Raw genomic sequence first — 22,458 nt, 5'->3', positions numbered from 1 at the left:
TTTTTATTTTACTGGTAGGTTTTGTTCTTTCTTGAGTATTCATGGCAATGATGGTTGTTTTTCAGGTATCAAACCCAGTACTTCCTTGAGAATTTCTTGTAAGGCCAGTTGTGTGGTAGTGAACTCCTGCAGTTTTTGTTTGTCTGACAAATACACTATTTGTCCTTCATTTCGGAAGGATAGCCTTGCTGGGTAAAGTGTTCTTGGCTGGCAATCTTTATCTTTTAGTATTTTGAATATATCATTCCATTCTTTTTTGGCTTTTAGGGTTTCAAATGAAAAGTCTGATGTTTTTCTGATTGGGGCTCCCTTGTAGGTGACTTGCTGCTTCTCTCTTCCAACTTTTAAGATTCTCTCTTTGTCTCTGAGTTTTGCCAGTTTGACTATAACATGTCTTGGAGAGGACTTTTTTGGGTTGAATATGTTTGGGGATCTTTGGGCCTCCTGAATCTGATGATCTGTGACTTTCCCTAAACCTGGGAAGCTTTCTGCTTATTATTTCATTGAATATGTTTTCAATGCCATTTCCTTTTTCCTCTCCTTCTGGAATAACCATGATTCAGATATTTGAGTGCTTAAGATTGTGTTATCTCTTTCAGATTTTCTTCAATTTTTAAAATTTTCTTCTTTTTTCTGGTCTGCCTATGTTAATTCAAACAGCCTGTCTTCAAGATCATAAATTCTCTTTTCTGCTTGTGCTAGCCTGCTGGTTAGACTCTCTGTTGTGTTTTTTACTTCATTGAATGAACCCTTCAGGCTCCACAAACTCTGATACATTCTTTTTCAGGGCATTGATATCTTTGTACATTTCTTCTTTCAGGTCCTGTATACTTTTTCTCATTATATTGTGTTATCTAACTGAGTTTTCTTGTATCTCATTTAGTTTCCTTAGAATTGTTGCTCTAAATTCCTTGTCAGTCATTTCACAGACTTCCTGTTCTATAGGATCTAGAGCTTGAAAGTTATTATTACCCTTTGGTGGTGATGTACTTTTTTGATTTTTCATATATCTGGTATCTTTCCTTTGGTGTGTAGTCATTGTGGCAGGGGGTATCACAGTCCACTCATTCCACCTTGATGTCTGGCCTGGATCCTGAAGGGACTGCCAATTCTGGGCAGCGAGAACTAGCCTGGGCTGGAGGTCCTGCGGCACCTACCTGTTCTGGCACAGCTGACTCGGGGCCTGTGGGTCTGGTGGCTCTCAGTCCGCTCTGGGCAGCAGGGACTGACCTGAGCTGGGGGTCCTATAGTGCCTCCCTGTTCTGACACAGTTGACTTGGGGCATGTGTGCCTGGTGGCTCTCAGGCCTCTCTGGCGGGGAGCACGGGCCTGGGCTGGGGGTACCATGGCGCCTGCCTCTTCTGGTGCGATTGACTCAGGGCATGTGGGCCTGGTGGCTCTCAGGCCTCTCTACGTGGTGGGGGCAGACCTGCGATGGAGGTCTCATGGCCTGCCTTTAACGGCGTGACTGACTCGGGGTGTGTAGGCCTGGCAGCTCTCAGGCCTCTCTAAGTGGCAGGGACTGACCTGGGCTGGAGGTCCCACAACGCCTGCCTTTTCTGGCGCAGCTGACTTGGGGCGCGTGGGCCCCGTGGCTTTCAGGCCTCTCTGGATGGCAGGCGCTGGCCTGGACTGGGGTTCCGTGGTATGTGGCTCCTGCCTGTTCTGGCACAGATCTTGGGCCTCCTGTTGTTGCTTTTTAATAGTCACAAATTGGTTGATTTGTGGGAGAGAGTGACAGTAGGAACTGTCTACTCTACCATCTTGACTGGAAGCCTATTTAAGTAATTTTTTTAAAAGGAACTGTTTAACCTCCAGGATTATCTTTACTTGAGTGAAAAACAGAACAATTTGTTAACTTAATGAGAAATTCAGACAAAATCCTAGTATTCCTAAAGATGCCTTGTTTACTTTGGAGAAAGGAAGAGGGAGGAGAATGGGACCAGGAAGTAGACATGGAAATTTAAACTGTATCTGTAATTTGTTTCTTATTTTTAAAAGATCTAGTTCAAATTTAGCAAAATATTATGATTTAACCAAATGGTAACTGTTTACCATTCTGTCTTTTTAAAAAGAAGGGAGAAATCAATTTGTTAATAAGTCTCATTGCTTCTTTCTTAATTTTCTTAAAAGGCTCTATAAGCATCCTAATGTAAAACTTTGATATCCACATTTGTATAAAAATATCCAGGCTGCCCTCCACAACTCTAATCCACCTCTTCCTACTTACATACTGCAGCCAGATTCATCAGCCAAAAATCAACAATAGTGCTAATTTCTGTTACAGCAAATGTAAAGGTTAGAAAGGGTTAGATCTGATTGCAAAGGTCTGAGAGTTCAAAACCTTTTTGGATTCAAATACTTTCTCCACTTCTCTGAGCCTGTGTATATAGGTTTAAAAAAATGGGAATAACTACCTCAAACAGTCCTTGGGATTGTTAAGAGAGAATTTTTACATGAAAACATCTAGTACCATGTCTGGCACATGATCACTCAATAAACGCTAATTTTCTTTACCTGTTCTTACTCACCACAGTATACAATACATATGCTACACTTGAATTAAGAAAGAAGTCTCTTCATTGTTGCTCTGTGGCTCCTCCTCAGTTTCATTTCCCTGATCAGTGTCATTTTCCATTTTATTATTCTCTCTCCCCCACTTAAAATTTTTTGCCCTCATATCTGCTATCTATTCCTATCCTACTTATCCTTCAAGGTCCAACTCAAATTCTACTTCTTACATAAAGTCTTCCTGACTTTTAACTCCTATTGCCCTTAAAAGCCAGTGTCAGAGTTGACTACTTATTTTTTTTATATTTTAAATTTCATTTTAAATGATTAATTATGAACTACACTGATACTGCATGATTCCACTTACATGAGGTATCTAAAATAGTCAATTTCATAGGATCAAAGAGTGGAATGGTGATTGCCAGGGGCTTGGGGAGGAGGGAGAAATAGGTAGTTGCTAATCAATGGGCATAAAGTTGCAATTAAGCAAGATGAGTAAGTTCTAAATATCTGCTATACAACATTGTACCTATAGTTAACAATACTGCATTGCACACTTGAAAATTAAAGGCAGATCTCATGTTAAGTGTTCTTACCACAATAAAATAAAAATTGAAAAATACAGCTTTATATACCTATGCATCTATATATCTATCTATATGTATATATCTTGGAGATCCTTTTAATACATATATATCTATGCTATTCTCTTCACTGCAGAGTGTACCAGTTTTTTTAATCATTCCCCTATCAGTAGGCATTTAGGTTTTTTCTAATTTTCACTTGCATAAATAATAAAATAATTCAGAGGAAAATAACATGAGAAAATTCTGAAGCAGAACCACAAAATACAACCACTACTTACATTAGAGATTTTCTAACAAGGTAGGTTCTGATTAGCTGAAAGCTAAGATGCCTTTGTATCTGAGAGATGTAGTATTTTTCATCTATAATATTATAGTCTTCATAATTTTGGGGGCTTTAAGCATGACCATTTCCATAGTTTTGTTTGGTAAGATACAGTGCTCATTAAATTATTTTGTGTAAAAGAGCCTATGCAGGATTGCCAACACTATCCTACTCAGTGTCTCTGTTCTTCACCAACTTAAATCATTTTCTCCATTAACTCTCAACACCAGAGGGCAGCAGCCTCAGTACTTATCAGCAGTAATGCAGAGAGCAACTGGCTAACAAAAAATAATCCTGGAGTAAAATACGCACTAAATTACTAAACGACCTTTTATTTGGGGGAAAAATACTTCTAAAAACCAGAACATGTATATAAATTAGATAAAAACAATGAAACAAGCCAATCATGTTTTCTCTCCAAAACAATAGATAAAAGAAATCTAATCTAGATTATCCAGGGAGGGACCATGAAAATCTGACTAATGAAATATAAAAATATTTACATTATTTTGTTAATTCAATGTATCTCAAAAGTAAAATCTGGAAGAACCAAATGATGATAAATTCCTTTATATTAGATTCTCTACATTCTGTCTGATTTTCTGAATAAGAGGAGGAACAGATAGGGAAAATAATTCTAGGTCAAAATATATCCAAAGAAGCTTTCTCATGGCCTTCTAGAAAACTTCAAGGAACTAAACAAAAATCCTTTATTATAGAAAAAATAGGGCAAAGGAAGCCCCAAAATAACAAGCAGAAGTAGGCTTTCATATATGAATGCCTTCTCTTTCAATTATATATGTATATATGTTTAAAATAATAGACTTTATTTTTTAGAGTTGTAGGTTTTAGAGTTGTAGGTTTACAGAAAATTGAGTAGATAGCACAGGGAGTTTTTGTACATACACCTTTCACAGTTTCCCTTATTATTAACATTTTGTATTAGTGTGATACATTTGTTACAACTGGTCCAATATTGATAAATTATTATTAAGTAAAGCCCATAGTTTACATTAGGGTTCACTCTTTGTGTTGTAAAGTTCTATGGGTTTTGATGAATGTATAATAACCCATATCCACCATTCTGTATCATACAGAAGAGCTTCACTGACCCCCAGATCCCTTGCGCTCCACATATTCATCCCTTCCCCCTAACTCCTTGGTAACCACTGATATTTTTACTGTCTCTGTAGTTCTGCCTTTTTCAGAACGACTTTTAGTTGGAATCACACATTACGTAGCTTGTTTCCCACCAGCTTCTTTTAGTTAGCAATCTGCATTTAAGGTTTCTCCATGTCTTTCCATGGCTTGATAGCTCATTTCCTTGAATTTTTGAATAATATTCCACTATATGGATATACCACAGTTTATCCATTCACCTACTGAAGGGCATCTTCGCTGGTTCTAGTTTCAAATACATTTCTCATTTGAAAAATTAAAAGAAGAAACAGAGAGTTCTAGTTCAAGATGAAAGACTTAAACACTTATCTCCTCTCCCTCCTGAGAACTTACTACAATGACAGTAAAGGAATAAAAGAAGGACTAAACCCTCAATGAAAAAAGAACTGGGGAAAGGGGTCAGTGGATACTGAGGAGTAGATGTGATTTCAACAAATTTCTGAAAGACAAAAAGCATGGAACAAAGCACAATAAGCCAAAACCTAAAATATGTTGATAAATGTCTACATTTTGTTTGATAATCAAAATTAAATCTTGTCTACCACATGAACGAACCATGAGGGCATTGTGCTAAGTGAAATAAGCCAGACACAAAAAAGAAAATACCGTATGATTCTACTTACACGAAGTACCTAGAGTAGTCAAGTTTATAGAAACAGAAAGTAGAAGGGTGGTTGCCAGAGGCTGGGGGTAGGAGGAAATGGGGAGTGGTTTAATGGGTATAGAATTTCAGTTTAGCAAAATGAAAAAGTTATGGAGATCTTTTGCACAACAACATAAAGTACTTAAAAACATTAATGAACTGTGCACAAAAATGGTCAAGATAGTAACTTTTACGTTATTCTTTTTGCCACAATTTAAAAAAAACTTAAATCTCGTGTTTTGTCTTCTGGTGTCTGCTCAAAGTTGAAAGTAATGTAGACACCAGGTGAAGACCATCTAAACATTGTTCACTATAGAGCCCAGTAGTGGATTCAGATTAAATTTCCTTCTCTTCAGATATACCTTGTGTCACCTGAAGGTGCTGAGATGAAATGGACTTTTTTCCCATTAAATAATTTCCATGAATTTTTTTTTTCAAAATCATGTCCCATTTTAGTTTGCTACATTTTGGGGCCATAGCTTACTTATGCAGGTCTGTCCTTCCTTCCTTCCTTGCTTATTCAGATCTTTCGTTCTTTCTCTCCCTCCCTCCTTCCTTCCCTACTTTCTTCTTACCTTCCTTCACTGGGTAATTGCTTGTGTATTTTTGATGTTGTTGTTGACAGAAATAACATGCAATCTTCACCATATCACTTAACACCTTCCAGCTTTTTACTGCTTATGGCATAGATGCTGAATTCTTTTTCAAGACATAGTTCTTGAAGCCCAATGTGGATCTAGTACACTGTTGTCATCTAGGATTTCTTTACACTGGATTTCTAGGATGTTACTCCATGTTAACTTTCCTCATATTTCCTAGTTCCTTTTGCTATATGTTTCCTCAACTTTAACTTTTATATTTTCTACTGCATTTGACAAGATGGCTGTAATCACTTTTTTTTCTTAATTTCTAAAAGCACATTCTTGTTTCCTGTTCTTTTTTCATAGCATCATTCCTTATTTGATGGAATAATTGTCTTTTATAATTTAATTTAAAAATTTTAATGTTCTCTGATTTAATTCCATTTTTTGCTGGATCCACTGCTTTGTTTATCTTATTTTTCATGCAGCTTGTTTTCTTCACACAGCTTAATCCTTAGTTATTCATATCCTGGATTTTTCTGAGAAGCTGGTATGGGTTTTTTCTGTTTTTCTGTATAGAGTATGTTTTCTGCCAGTCTCCTCTTAAATAGAATAGCCAACCGAAGGGCTGGCTGGTTAGCTCAGTTGGTTACAGCATGGTGCTGCTAACACCAAGGTTCAGGGTTTTGATCCCTGTACCAGCTAGCTGCCAAAAAAAAAAAAAAAAAAAGAATGGCCATTTGGGAACTCTCTGTATTTGTCAGTTGGGCTGATTGTGATTAGCACTTATTACATTATTTAAACTTTCCAAAGAATAACTAAAACTAATAGCATAACTATCAAAATTTATGAGGCACAGAAAAGCTCTCCCATCTTTCATAGCACAGGCATACATTTGACAGATAATAACTAAATCTTTAAAATAAACCAAGAAATAGTGGTACCAGCACATTATTTAGTCTTTTTATGGTAACCATGAAAATAACTAAAAACAATCTATTTGAATTAACACAGTTAACAAAAAACCCCACAAAACCCCCAAACTATTAAGAATGGCTTCTAAGGAGCAAACTGAAGAAAAGAAGAGGCAATTAGGAGCAATGCTTTCCATCATAATCCCTTCTGTACTATCTTTTTAAAAATCATAAGCATGTATTTCTTCCAAATAAATAAAAAGAAACTGAAAATAAAATGATGAAAACTGAGGAGAAAATGTAAGAAAACTGGAAATAAAAAGAATAAATGAATTTTTTATAAAGAAAGAAGTTTTCAAACACTCATTTATATGTACTAAATTTCTTGGACAGAGGGAGAATATTGTTGCCAAGGAGACCAAAGCAACCATTGAGCAGCAAATTCAGCTCTTTAAAGAAAATCCACAACAATTTATTGTACAGAATGTTTCATCCTACAACAGCTTTTCAAAAGCCAATAGAATGGTTTTAATGAGGTCCTTGAAACCTGGTTTACAATGTCACTAACGTTTACTAAATATTTGGTTTATGGTCTTCTGCAGTGATAAGACTAGAGTTAAAGTCAGACAACTTAGGTTCAATTCCCATTTATACCACTTAAAAGCCATATGTCCTTGAGCAAGACATTTTCCTTTTCTGAGCCTAAATTTCTTTACTTGTAGAAATGGGGATTAGCTACTACCTGCCTACCACACAGGACTGATGTGACTATCAAATCAGACTTAGAACATTTTTAAAAGATTGAAACACTACACAAATAAATTCAAAGAATAAGTACTAACATGTCCCCAAAGTAATAAAGCCATATGTACTTTCTACTCTTCATTGATTAAATCTCAAATTAAGTAAAGTATTAGAAAAATGTGAACAAAAAAATGTTATATAAACTAGTATCATAAAAATTAGATTGAACGAGGTGGCAGATCCCAGTTCCAGTCAAAGCTCTACAGATGGAAAATTTGCACAACTTCTTTGGGTCTCTACACTATGAAATTGGACTAGACCACTTTTGTAGTGGTGCTTCATGGGTGTGCCTTCCATCAACAATGACTTAAAAGGGAATCTGTTCACCACCTTTTTTATCTGGGCTATATTTTGCTTGAGAAAACTTTTACTATTAGATGTTTGTAAATCACTGGCTTAAAATTAAGTCTTTTATTTCCATTTTGAGGCTTTTCATAAACGTACAATATCTTTACCTCTACATTCTACTTTTTCTCAACATAGACCTACATTCTGAGACCAGAGTGCTCTACTTATTATTTCTTATAATGCCACAGCCAATTCTTGCCTCTGCATTATTGTCAATATATAGGAAGTTCAACACCTTTGCTGCTGCTGCTACAGCTGGCTGAGCAGCTCTGCCCTGTGCCCCACTTGCACTCCCTACACACCCACCCACCCAAACTTTTCCAGCACTTAATATCTTGGACATAGAACTGCTCTCGAAAAGTTAAAATTCCCAGTGGATCAGAAATAGGACATAGTTTTCATGTTAAAGAGAACCTGGCTTCTAGGCCAGCACAACTTGTCTGTAATTTTACAAAATGTATGAGAACATCAAAAGAAAACAAGGAAGGAGGTAGAAGCCTTGGTCAGCCCTAGAGCATAGAAAGAGAGAGCACTGTTAGTAGAGTCATCTGTGCACTGCCTGGAGGAGGAATGCCTTGATTCACTGACTTGTTGGGTTCTAATAGTAGGACAGTCCATCGTGGAGATGAATGGATTTACTTGTTACAGGCTGATGCTGTTAAATGTTTAAGTCATATGTGTGACTCCCTGTGATCTGATTTCATGACCACCAAATATCTTCTGATTCTCTGACTTCTCTTATAGTGTATCTAGAAAATGCTGACTAGAAACAAGTCCACTTAGCTATTACATCTGTACCATACATTAATAAAATAGCATTCTGAATTCAGATATCGGTTTCTGTGACCTTGAGTAGAGTGAGTCCACCCTGAGACAAGGTAGGCTAGCTAATTCGACTGAAGGCCTAAAAACTAGAAGGCCAGATCCTGGACTGGTAAATTTACCAATAGAAAACCACCCCATGAAAACTATGTGGGGTACTACAGACTGCCCAATAAACTCACTGTCTTGTTACACTATTTTCTTAACACTTACACACACCATTCTTTATTCAAGGTCTCCAAATACATTATATAGCCCTTCTATGACCTGGTCTTTACACACCTTTCCAAAAATTTCTATGTACCCTAAGCTACATACAGCAGAAACAAATGTTCTAAGTACACACATTAAAGTTTCCATCTCTCTGCTTGTCCTACTCCTCCTCTTCATGTTAGCAAGTCTAAATTTTAACTAATTCTGAAAATTCTGTACAAATAACACCACTTTTTTCATGAAGACTTTTCAAAGTACACCAACCCACCAAAGCTAAAATTAGTAATTTTGGTGACCAAGGCAAGTAGCAAATTCCCATCAGATCAATTTATAACTTATTATGATCATATGCCTCATCAGAGTCATGACGAATCAGTGGCATTTTTAATTGAATAGGTATTAATCAAGAGTTAAACTCAATTTCTCTGTTAAAAGACTACATGTGCTGTCAACATGTAATGTAATAAATGCTATAAGTCTGATCTATTATTTTGTATTTCTGCACTGTGCTTGAAATTTCAGTGCCTATCTTGCCTAGTATCAATCTACAGTAGATACACCTTTGTTTCCCAATTTAATGTATTCTCTCCCATTAAAAGAGGGATCAAAGAAGAAATATTGTTTTTCTTAAATTATAAATAAAATTATTTAAATCTATTCCTCTCTTAAGGACACTTATTACTTGCTCCCTGTATTGTATTTGTGTTTTATCTTCCCTTCCATATTCTTTGAAGATATGACCCATATCTATTTCATCTTTCTCAGCCAGGGCCTTGTATGTAGAGGGCACTTTAAATGTAAATTCAGAGGTTCTCTTCCACTTTCACTGAAGGCTCTCCTCATACTTTTTATATGTATTCCACCTTCTCATGGAGTCTTCCTTGACCATCCCAGCCTATAGTTCATTCCCACTTTTTAACATAAGAACTGACTGCCTATAAGCCAATTAATTGCCACCAAAACTACTCTAGTGTTATCTTTTTATGTGCATTTTATACTTTAAAAAAATATTTCAGTATATCCCAACATGGACAATTAATAAATATTAATTCATTCAACCAATCTTTTAAAAATCAATCAGGAGACTCATTAGGAAAAGTATAGTCAAAACCGGCACCTAAAGAAAACAAAAAGAATCTTACTATTCCAAGTGTGGTCCACAGACCAGCAGAATGTCCAAGATGCAAATGACCAAGTACCATCAAATACCTCATTGTAATTGTTTATTTGTTGGCCTTCCTTATCCGCTAACTCAAGGCTTGTTGAGGGCAGGAACCCTTTCTATCTTCCTCACCATTAACATTTCTTCCTGGGCTTAATAGGGCCTAGAACATTACCCAGTGCTCAGTATTGCTTTGCTCAATGCAAGAATGACTGAACGAAGTAAACATAAAACTTTTCAGAAAGCTAATCCTTTAGGAAATCCTTTTGTACAACATGATTTCACATACTATTATACAAATTCCCTAATTCAGCATCACTATTTCCATTTTTAATGTGCTGCCTTCTCTACGTCAACAAATGTATTTTATGCACTTGACAAAGCAAAAGCTTATATTATCTTCCTCTGTCGGAGCCACCAGGAGCCTCTTTTACAAGTGAGATAGCTGTATTTTAATCCTGGCATTCACAAATCCATTTCATATGCCAGCACGAAATTTATTCACCGCAACAATTTGGGGGTGGGGAGCAGAGGAGAAACGGTTAAGGCAAAACGATTCTGTATTAGGAGCATCATATGAAACCTGGAAAACACAATTCTTTGAACAGGATACTTCCAGAAAATAACTGACGGCAAGGGAAAGAAATAAGAGGTAAGAGAACCTTTGCCTTTCTCAAGAGCAAAAGGTGATACAGGGAACACCGCGGAGTGATAAAAGACAAGCGGCTACCTAGCGACAGAAGGTGGAAACACACCAGACCAGAACTAAAGCGGATAGCGGTCAAAAACGACCAAGAAGGGTGCCAGAAACCAGGTTTTTGAGAAGGAAGTCAAGAGAGAAAAGGGAAAAGAAATAGTTCTGTGAAGGGTATAACTTACGATGATTAATTTTTTTTTGAGAAAAGATGACACGCACTTGAAGGGAGGGGGGTGAGGGAGAAGGGAAGATGCAATTTAGCGCACCGCAAAAGGAAGCGACTGCAGACGTCCCTGCCGGGCTCAGACTGCCCGAGGCAGGCAGCCCTAGCACAGGTGGGTGGCAACGCCCGGCTCCGCTGCTCACCCCCGTGGCCCGAGCCATCGCCTCCGAAGCCTGCGGAGCCCAGGATGGGGATAGGGAAGGGCGGACTGTGTGTGAGAGGGCGTGAGGGAGGAGGCGGCGGATGCCGGGTTGACCAGGTACCCACCTTATCCCAACGAAGCCACTGCTCGATGGCCGTGTCTAGCTGAGGGTCCCCGGTGTGGTAGGGGGTGTGCAGCAGGTTGGAGTTCAGGTCCCCCTCTGCGTTTTCAGCCATGGCAGCCAGACTGGTGTGAGCGGGCCTGGGGGACCGGCGAAGACACCAATTTGGGGCGGCTGCGGTGCGCTCACCAGGGTCTGGACGTCCCCTCCTCACTGAAGGGCATCAGAGACCAACCGCAGGATGTTTGCGCAAGCTCTTGCCGCAGCTTTCGGGAACCGGCAGAGAGGGGGGATATGGCCGCCCGCTCCCCAGAGGACCAGGTCCGGGTCTCTGGGAGAACTGACTGAGGGAGTCGCGCCGGGAGAGAACAACAACAGTCCCAGATGTCTGGGTCTCAGCTGCCGCCGCCGCCCTCGCCGCCTCAGGCCCCGCCCCCTGCGCAGTCGGCCCCGCCCCTTCCCTCCTCTGCTGATTTAAGAGCCCGAGGCATGAAGCTCGAGCGCGCTCCTGACGCCCTCCGTGCAGCGCGAGTTTACAGTCCGCCGGGGTGGTGAGGAAATGGTGCAGGGCTCTTTTTATTTTCTAATTTGCCTTTCGCCGGGCGTCTTATCCTTGTCACCATCCCCACACACTCCCATGCGTCTCCTTTCCTCGCCCTTCCCTTATGACCACCACGAGCAACCCGACTCAGCGATCTCCCTCCGGCGGCCAAAGCGGGCGTGCAGACACCCGGCTTCGTCTTGGGGCACGCGCCTGGGGTGGGGGGGATGTGCGCGTGCTCTCCACGCACGGCCTCACGGGAGTAGTAGTTCTTTCCTTTCCCCAAGCTCAGTGGAGACCGCCGCAAAGACTACGATTCCCAGCAGCCCTGCGCCCTCCCTTTCTCGAAGGAGAAAGATCTACCTCGAGGCTGTTCCCTACGGACACGCCCTGTCCCCGTTGGTTATGCTGCATATGGCTCTGGCATTAAATTAAATTAAACAAGGAATGACATAATAAGGGAACAACTGGTGTCCATTTAGTGATTTACAGTTTACGAATCGCGTTCTATGGCTTCAAGCATCCCGTGAAGTAGGTGGACGTGATCCATTCCTATTTTACACACAAAGGGGAAACTGACTCACTGAGAGGTGAACCGACTTTCTACGAGGCAGAGTTCGTGAGTGATAAAACTAGGGTTCCAACCTCGTTTCAGATTTCCGCAGCTAGCAGTTATTTTAGCTCTGCTGCTGCAGTGGACTAGGAGGTAGGGAGAACAAGATGACTAGAAAATAGACAAGGAAGTCGGTAAAGAGGGAAGATGGCATTTAACCTTAACATAAGAATGTATAAACGTCGTAAGATACAAAGAGCAAATGGGAGTACAGAGGAAGAAAAAATGGTTGTTCCAAGTTGAAATAATGTTTAGTTTCTTCTTTTGTTAGCCGCCTCTCTTCTATGGAATGCTCGCCTTTCTTTTCATTTTTTTGGCAGTGGCCGGTAAGGGGATCCGAACCCTTGACCTTAGAAAATGCTCACCTTTCAAGTCCCATAACTTGTAGTCTGGGAGATGCTGAAAAGTGCTTACTTGTAAGCCACCCAGCTGCTCCTGAGCTTGTAGGTTTGGCACCTATCTTACAACTCTTGCCCGAGTCAGCTTTTTTGTAAGGAGGGTATAGTAATATTTACACCATAGCTGTACAGTAACTTAATACATGGCTTTAGAGCGCTTTGAGGTTCACAGATAAAAGACGTAATAAATTCAAAGTATTACTTTCTTTCCTTTAAAGTGTCATTTACCGTAATAAAATCCAAACCACCAAGGTACAAAAGGATTGTGGTGCCAATTCCTGAAAAATAACATGCCATGGTTGAGAGTTGCAGTTTTTGCTAAGCAATTGAGTGTTTCTTTTATGGAGTCAGCAGGTTCTTTTAATTACACAAGGCCTGGGAAACAACCATGTGTCCTGAAAAGAAATTCATCTTCCACTATCATCATGATTATTGTTCATGACAAATATTAATTAAACATTTACTCTATGCTAAACATTATGTTAGGAGCTGAGGCTACAAGAATGCATGGAATCGCTCATTTCAAGAAATAAAAGATGTAATCGCAATTTGTGGTAATGGGTATGCTGCCCGTATTGATATGGCCATCACATCTTGGGAACAAGGGAAGTGGTGTTAGTCAGCATTGTATCCCATGAATATTCATAACCAATAAAAAATAAAATGTAAAAAAAAGTCTTTATGATTGTAATTTATTTTAACTACAAACACTATGTTGATTTTGGTAATAGGGAACTTTTTAAGGTAAAAGTAAATGAATAAAAGATGTCATAGCCTCAAAAAAAAAAAAAAAGGAAATAAAATCTGTCTGGGGAGACAGGATATATGCAAGAAAAGATAGCCCATGACAAATAGCAAATGCTTTCTGCAAACCACTGTTAGTGAATTTAAGTCTGAGGTGGTCAATAAAAGCATCTAGCGGAAGGAGAAACCTGCACTGGGCTCCGAGGAACAGAAAATAAACAAATTGAGAAAAAGGGAGTGGGCACTTCAAACCCATAGACCAGTGGTTCTCAAATCTCCCTAGGAATTTATTTTAATGTATATTTCTGGACACTACCCCAAGAGATTCTGATTCAGTACATTAGGATAGGGCCTAGGTACCTGCATATTTAAAATACATATTGACTGTGATGTAGGTGACCATAATCTTGCAATTCAAAGTGAGATAGGAGTACCAATGTGTTGACATTCTCTGGAAGCTTATTAAGAAATACAAAGCTTCAGACCCCACTCCAGTTCTACCAGATGAGAATCTACATTTTAACAAGATCCAATGATGATTTATATTTAAATTTGATAAGCAGTGGTTTTTGTAAGACAATTCGTATTCAATTCAATTCAGAGAAACACTACAAAATCAACAGAACTTTCGAGAGATAGAATTATATAAGGCAAATGAAGAAAACAAGAAATACAAGCTTTAATTGAATACCAGAGTTAACCAATCTTCACTTTTATCAGCAAGATTATAAAAGACATTAATTGATTACCAGAAATCTAGTCCAGTGGTTTAGGCTTATTGTTTAGGCATTGAAGGGTAACAAAGGAGACCCAGAACTCATCAAATCCAATACCAATGTCTAAATGTGTCCAGAAGAGGGAGTATAGTAGTTTCCCTAGTCAGGGAAAGCTCAGAAGCTTTTATTTTGGTTGGAATTTGCCCGGGGCAACTCTGGCAACCCTAACTGTGGTTATGAAAGAGAATATCCTTCTTGGTCTTTGTATATATACATACAGACACACATAAACACACACACACATATACACATTATAAGTTGTGTATAATATGTAGTATATAATTATAATATATAGTACATTCATATAATATATATAATTGATCTAATATTTTAGGATCATTATATATATAACTTACCCTCAAATGGTTCAGAAAAATACTATGTATATGTATGTACAAATATTTACAAACATATGAGAGTACTTCAAAAAGTTTGTGGAATAATAGAATTAAAAGATAATACAAATCCTTCTATGAATTTTTTGAAATACCCTAATATATACTGTATAGTTAGATAAATAGCAAATGATAAAGCAAATGGGGGAAATGTTAACAGTAGGTGAATCTGGGTAAAGGATATATGGGTATTCTTTGTATTATTTTTACTTTTGAAAATTTGTTTGAAATTATTTCCAAATAAAAAGGTTTAAAAGAAAAACCTCAAGTGTATAAGAAATATCCATCTCTTTATTGTTTCTAGAAATCTAATTAAAAGATTCAAAGCTCTCATTCTGTTAGTGTAGCAAGAAATTAAACTTTCATCAGTATCAGGGGTTTCCCTCCCTACCAAGGTTTCTTGGTGGTACTGGGTGAAACAAGAGGAGTCTATAACTGTAGTTCATCAAGGTTTCTGCTAACATCTGCTTTGTCCAGGTCCATAGTGGTCACTAACACTGGATGTCTGACAGCTTTCTCCTTATATACCATTCATGAGCAATCACCAGGAAACTTGGCTGAGGCTAAGAACCCTGAAGCCTCTGTCTAGGTTTACCACATAGCCATGCCCTCTAAAATTTTGCCCATTCCTTGAAATGCTGCCACTAAGCAGAGCTCAGGGGCTCTCTGTAGTATTACCTTCCTATTTTAAGACCTTAAATTTTGAGGAAATCATTCTGCTCTGTGATTGCTCTGAAAAGAGGAGTATTTCACTTTTTGTTCATGAAGATACTTGTCATAAACTCGAGAGAAAGAGAGATGGAGACAGAGAGAGATAGAGACATAGAGTGAAAGTGAGGGAATCAGGGAAAAACCAGGGAAGGAAGTATCTTGCAAGCAACTTTCTACTTTTAGCCCTTTTACATAAAACCTCCTTTGAGGCAAGGGGATTCAACAACAACAACAAATGGAAAGGTGTTTGTCTTTGTGTAAGGGGGGATGGATGCAGAACACACCCAGGATGACAGTGAAGCGAGGCAAAGAATCCAGGGTGCAAAATATAAGGAAGCACTTGCTCTCAGGTTTGTGGGAGTGCAGGGTTGGTGCCTGAGAGTAAGTGCCTCATTAAATTTTTTTAACAGCTTTTTTGAGATATAACTCACATACCACACAATTAATTCATCCACTTAAAGTGTACAATTCAATGGTTTTTTAAAACTACACTCACAGGCGCTGGCCCGTGGCTCACTTGGGAGAGTGTGGTGCTGATAACACCAAGGCCACGCGTTTGGATCCCTATATAGGGATGGCCAGTTAGCTCACTTGGGAGAGCATGGTGTTGACAACACCAAGTCAAGGGTTAAGATCCCCTTACTGGTCATCTTTACAAACAAAACAAAACAAAACAAAACAAAAACAACAAAAAAACTACACTCACAGGTATGTGCAAACATCATTATAGTCAATTTCAGAACATTTTCACCACCTCAAAAAGAATACCCTGTGCCCTTTAGCTATCAGCCCCCTATCACCCTATCTCCCTACCCTCATGCCTAAGAAACCACTAATCTACGTTGTATCTTTGTAGATCGCCCTGTTCTGAACATTTCATCTAAATTGAATCATATAATATGTGGTCTTTTGTGACTGGTTTATTTCACTTAGTGTAACGTTTTCAAGTGTTGTCCATATTGTATCATGTGTCAGTACTTCATTCCTTTTTATAGCTGAATAATATTTCAATGTATGGATATACCACATTTGTTGATCCATTTTTCTGTCGATGGACATTTGGGTCATTTCTGCCTTTTGGCTATTATGAGTAATACTGCTGTAAACATTCATGTACAAGTTTTTGTGGGGATATGTTTCTCTTCGGGATATGTCTAAGAGTGGATTTGCTGGATCATTTGTTTTATCACTTGAGGAACTGCCAAACTGTTTTCCAAAGTGGCTGTACCATTTTACATTTCCACCAGCAATACATGAAGGTTTTAATTTCTCCATAGATTTGCCAACACTTGTTATTATCTGATTCCAGCCGTTTTAGTGGGTGTGAAGTGGTATCTGATTGTGGTTTTTATTTAAATTTGCCTGATTACTGATGATGTTGAGCGTCTTTTTATGTGCTTACTGGCCATTCATATATCTTTCTTGGAGAAATATCTATTCATATCCTTTGTCCATTTTTAAAATTGGGTTGTCTTTTTATTATTGAGTTGCAAGTGTTCTTTGTGTTTCTGGATATAAGTCCCTGATACAAATCAGGTATATGATTTGCAGACACTTTCTCCCATCCTGTGGGTTGTGGTTTTTTTCACATTTTGATGGTGTCATTTGAAGCACAAAAGGTTTTAGTTTGGATGAAGTCCAATTTATAAGTTTTCTCTTTTGTCGCTTATACTCTGGTATCATATGTAAGAATTATTTGACAAATCCATGGACATGAAGATTTAACCTATGGTTTATTCTAAGAGAAGAACTATGCTGTATGGCCACTCTTGGGAAATCAAGTTTTGGTTGGACATGCTGTTGCACTGAGGAAAATAGGAGTTCTGATAGCAAGGAAAACAGAAGGAGTGGATATTCAGTAGGTAATTAGCAGAGCTGCCATAGCTGGCAGTAGGGGAAAGAAGGTGCAGCTCAAGAACTGAATAATCTACAAACTATATAATACACAGTAAAATGAAGAGTTTATCATGGTAACCACTTAAGAAACTATAACGTGTATTCCATAAAGTTAATGAGCATATCAGCGTCATTTATCCAAAACCTAGTCAAAGCCTAGCCTGGTTCTGTGGCAAACCAGCAGTGGCTTTCAGTCTAGAAGTGGGAGCCCTGGTCAATTACCTTCCCCAATGTTGAAAGTCTGAAGCACATTCACAGGGCTGACACAGCATCCAAAACACCGTATTCTCCTACCTCTGTTCCTACATTTATGGCCATTCTTTTTTGTCATCATTTCTAGTTTTTCTTTCATTAGCTATTATCTAAAGGTTGGTATTCTTTTGTGTTCTTTTTTAAGCCCCTTTGTTAATATTCACTTGTATCCTGGGTAATTTATTGTATTCCTGTGGCTTCAATTATGAATTAATTCATGATATTTGTCAAATCAGTCACACCAGCCTTTGTCTTCTGTCTCCAACCCAATCCAGTATTTCTACTTGGATATCTCATGGGCATGTATTAGATGTGCTGATTCCATTATTTCAATACTACCATTTTAACATCACTATTTTAACCCTGAGGACAGGTTGAGAGTAAAGAATTTCATCAGAAGTATGTCAATATTGATTAATTTTCATGAAGAAAATATTTTAGGGACTAAAATCTGTCAAATTGATTTAATGCCATGATAAATTTTGTGCTTTAAACTATTTATTTTAAATTTCTTCCTCCTGTATTTATTTTTATTTATGTTTAATTTTTATTTTAATATTTATTTGTACATATTTGTTGGTGCGTACAGTGTATTGTTTCAATACATGCATATACTACACAATGATTCACTTAGGGTAGATAGCATAGTTGTGAAACAGTTCATCACTTCTCCCTCCTCTCCCTCTCCCCTCCTGGCCTCTGGTAACCATTATTCTACTTTCTACTTCTATGAGAACCGCTTTTTTTTTTTTAGATTCCACATGTAAGTCAGATCACATGATATTTGTCTCTCTGTGCCTGACTTCCTTCACTTAATATGATGGTTTCCAGTTCCACCCATGTTGCTGCAAATGATAGGATATCATTTCTCTTCATAGCTAAATAATATTCCATTGTGTATATATACCACAGTTTTTTTTATCCATTCATCCATTGTTGGGCATTTAGGTTTATTCCATCTCTTGAGTGTTGTGAATAGCATTGCAATGAACATGGGCGTGCAGGTGTCTTTTTGATATATTGGTTTCATTTCCTTTGAGTATGTACTCAGTAGAGGGATAGCTGGTCATAAGGAACCTCCATACTTTTTTACACAATGGCTGTACCAATTTACATTCCCACCAACAATGTAGGAGAGTTCCCTTTTCTGTTCATCCTCACCAGCATTTGTTATTTTCAGTCTTGTTGATAATAGCCATTCAAACTAGAGTAAGATGATATCTCATTGAGATTTTAATTTTCATTTCCCTGATGATTAGTGATTTTGAGCATTTTTTCATGTGCTCGTTAGCCATTTGTATGTCTTTTTTCAAGAAATGTCTGTTCAGGTCCTTTGCCTATTTTTAATTGGCTTATTTGGTTTTTTGCTGTTGAGTTGTTTGAGTTCCTTATATATTCTGGATATTAACCCCTTGTGTGATATGCAGTTTGCAAACACTCTCTCCCATTCTGTAGGTTGTCTCTTCACTTTGTTGATGGTGCCTCTTGCTGTTTGGAAGCTTTTCAGTTTGATGTAACACATCAATAGAATGAAGGGTAAAAAACCCATATAATCATTTCAATAGATGCAGAAAAACATTTGAAAAATCCAATAACTCTTCATGATAAAAACACTCAACAAGTTAGGTATAGAAGGAATGTACTGCAACACAATAAAGGCCATATATGACAAACCCACAACTAATTTCATACCAAATGGACAAAATTGGAGGCTTTTCCTCTAAGATCTGGAACAAGGCAAGGAGGCCCACTTTCTCTGCTCTTATTCAACATAGTACTAGAAGTTCTAGCCTATGCAATAAGACAAGAGAAAGCAATAAGGGACATCCAAATTGGAAATGAGGAAGTCAGATATCCCTATTTGCAGATGACATGATCATATACATTTGAAAACCCTAAAAACTCCACCATAAAATTACTAGAATAAATGAATTCAATATAATGGCAGGATACACAATCAACATACAACTCAATAGCTATCCTATATGCCAATAATGAAATAGTTGAAGAAGAAATCAAGAAAGTAATCTCATTCATAATAGCTACCAAAAAAATGAATTACTTAGGAGTAAATTTAACCAAGGAGGTCAAAGTCCTCTACAATGAAAACTATAAAACACTGGTGAAAAAAATTGAAGAGGACACAAATAAATAGAAAGGTATCCCTTGTTCTGGGGTTGAAAGAATTAACATAATCAAAATGTCCATATTACCCAAAGCAATCTGCACATTCAATGCAATCCCAGAAAAACACCAAGACGTTTTTCACAGAAACAGAAAAAAACAATCTTAAAATTTGGAACCACGAAAGACTCCATATAGCTAAAGCAACCTTAAACAAAAAGAACAAAGTTGGAGGCATCATACTCCTTGACTTCAAAATATGCTATAAAGCTATGGTAACCACAATAGCATGGTATGGCATAAAAATAGCCAAATAGACCAATGGAACAGAATGGAGAGCCCAGAAATAAACCCACACACTTATAGCCAACTGATTTTTGACAAAAGTGCTAAGAATATACAGTGGAGAAAGGACAGCCTTTTCAATAAGTGGTGCTGGGAAAACTGGATATCCACATGCAGAAGATTGAAACTAGACCTCTATCTCTCACCATACACAAAAACCAACTCAAAATGGATTAAGGACCTAAATTTCAGACCCAAAACTATGAAACCATTAGAAGAAAACATAGGGGAAACACTACATGGAATGGGAACGGGCAGCATTTTTTTGAGTGAGACTACAAAGGCACAGGCAAAAATACACAAATGGGACTATATATTTTATTTATTCTTCAATTATTTTTGAAATAAGTTCCTCTCTCTTTACATTTCAAAACAAAGGGTTGATTCATTATCAGTTTTTGTTTATATCAAATATACAAAAGTTTTTTATAACTTCTGTATTTGCTCATTTTCTTTTGTGGTCATTACACGCAAGAACTCTAATTTTTCTGGGTCGGATTTTTTAATCTAATTTTTTGAGAAACAAATAAATTGCAAGGAAAAATTAGGGAGAGATAAAACTATACATTAAAAGACACTTAAGAAACGTGTGAACCAAATGCAGTCTGTGGATCTTGTTTGATTCTGCTTTGAACAAATCGACCATCAAACAAAATTATGAAACAACAAGAGAAATTTGAACATTGACAGGATATTTAGTGATATTAATAATTATTATTAATTTTTAGGTGTGATAATGGTATTTTTGTTATTTTTTAAAAGAGTCTTTATCTCTTAGAGATACTTGTTGAAGTATTTCCTAATGAAATAATATGAGATCTTAGATTTGCTTCAAAATATTCTGGAAGTAGGCAAAGTGGGTAGAGGTATCATGAGACAAAATTGGCTTGGAGTTGATAATTATTGAAACTAAGTGGCAAATACATGGGACTTCATTATATTAGTTTCTATACTTTTGAATATCTTTAACTCTTCCATATTAAAAAGTGAGATAAATATATCCTGTGAAGGTTTGAGTCTCTAAAAACAGCAAATTTCACCATGTGCTATTTTAGTCCATTTTATTCTGGTGTTAATTATTACCATCAGTAACGTTTATTACAAATTGAGTAGAAAACTGATAATTGTATTAATTTCTTAGCTATCCATGAGAAACTTAGAAAAATTTCGTTAGGATGTTTCTGATGCAAGTAACACCAAACCTCAACTAATAGGGGAGACAACCATAGGGGAATGCACTATTTCCTATAAGGAAAAGTTCTGCAGTGGAATCACTCCAGGACTGATTCATTCAATGGCTCAGAACTCTGCCATCCTCAGTGTGTCACTCTTGTCCTCATACTTGTTAGAGGTTACTTCATTCTCAGGCATCACATCTGGACCCAGTGAAGTCCAACAGCAGAAAAGGACTCTGTGTCTCCTTTTATTAGATGGAGAAACCTTTTCCAGAGATCCTTGGCAGCTCTCTACTTGTATTTAATTGCTTAAATTAGATACATATGTGATTAATCCCTGGTAAGGGGAATGAGACCACATGAGTGCCTTAGCTCAGTCATAATTCCCTCCTGGAGGACTGGAGCTAGACAGCCTTGGGCAGGAAGATGAAATTTACTCAAAAGCGGAGCTGTGCCAGCATGGGAAAAGGAAGAAGTGGCATGTCCAGAAGCTGCAATAATATCTGCTTAAGACAGGGAGAGACGGGAAAAATAACAAGGAGAGAGAGGGGTGGGGACTAACACACCAAAGAGAGATCAACAGAGGGGCCACAGTATCCTAAGCTCTTGAATGCACTATGGCATCAAAATGTCCTGGGGTGGGCATCAAAACATTATACACCACCCACAGGAACCGAGAGAGAGAGAGAGAGACTGGAGTTAATGAAGTGGTTAGCAGGTGCTCAATTCTTATTTTTGAGTGCAAGAACTTTCACATTAAAGGAAATAATAATCTGGCTTCATGAAGTACCTTTTTCAAAAAATTGGTATAGTCCGTCCAAAGAGTAGTTCCCTCCCTCTACGATATGTGCTCATTGAACACTTGGAGAAATTAGTTCTATGTTTGATCTCAATTTGGGTAAAATAAACGAAGACAGAGCTCTGTGGACTACCACTTTTACTTAAAGCATTCTTTATTATCAAAGAAATGTGATATTACTGTCTGAAATGAGTGGAATTTCATTAAATTCCTTTATGAGTCACTTTTGAAGTTTTTTCATGATGTCTTTAAAAACCTGAGGCAATTAAAGCAAGTAGCCTGAAAGGTTGGCAAGGAGCCTCTTTAAAACAGGTTGAGCCAGAATTTTCTCCTTGTTAAACTAAGCATGTTAAACAGTTAAAACGAACCACAAAGATTCTAATTTAGTTATTTCATGCATTGAAGATGAAAAGAAATGAA

General features: G+C 37.7%; 1 protein-coding gene across 1 annotated transcript in view; it reads right to left on the bottom strand.

Annotated features, from left to right (window-relative positions):
* PGM2L1 (phosphoglucomutase 2 like 1) overlaps positions 1-11,654 on the bottom strand; it is a 68,301-nt gene extending 56,647 nt beyond the window's left edge. Inside the window, exon 1 of the mRNA XM_063093158.1 lies at positions 11,274-11,654. Coding sequence (XP_062949228.1) covers positions 11,274-11,384 — 111 coding nt within the window. The 5' untranslated portion in view covers positions 11,385-11,654. The remainder of the gene's footprint in view (positions 1-11,273) is intronic.
* Positions 11,655-22,458: the final 10,804 nt, after the last annotated feature.

Source organism: Cynocephalus volans, chromosome 4, assembly GCF_027409185.1.
Source record: "Cynocephalus volans isolate mCynVol1 chromosome 4, mCynVol1.pri, whole genome shotgun sequence".
Lineage (NCBI taxonomy): Eukaryota > Metazoa > Chordata > Mammalia > Dermoptera > Cynocephalidae > Cynocephalus > Cynocephalus volans.
The sequence above is the reverse complement of the archived record's forward strand: the minus strand, read 5'-3'. Positions and strand labels throughout refer to the sequence as shown.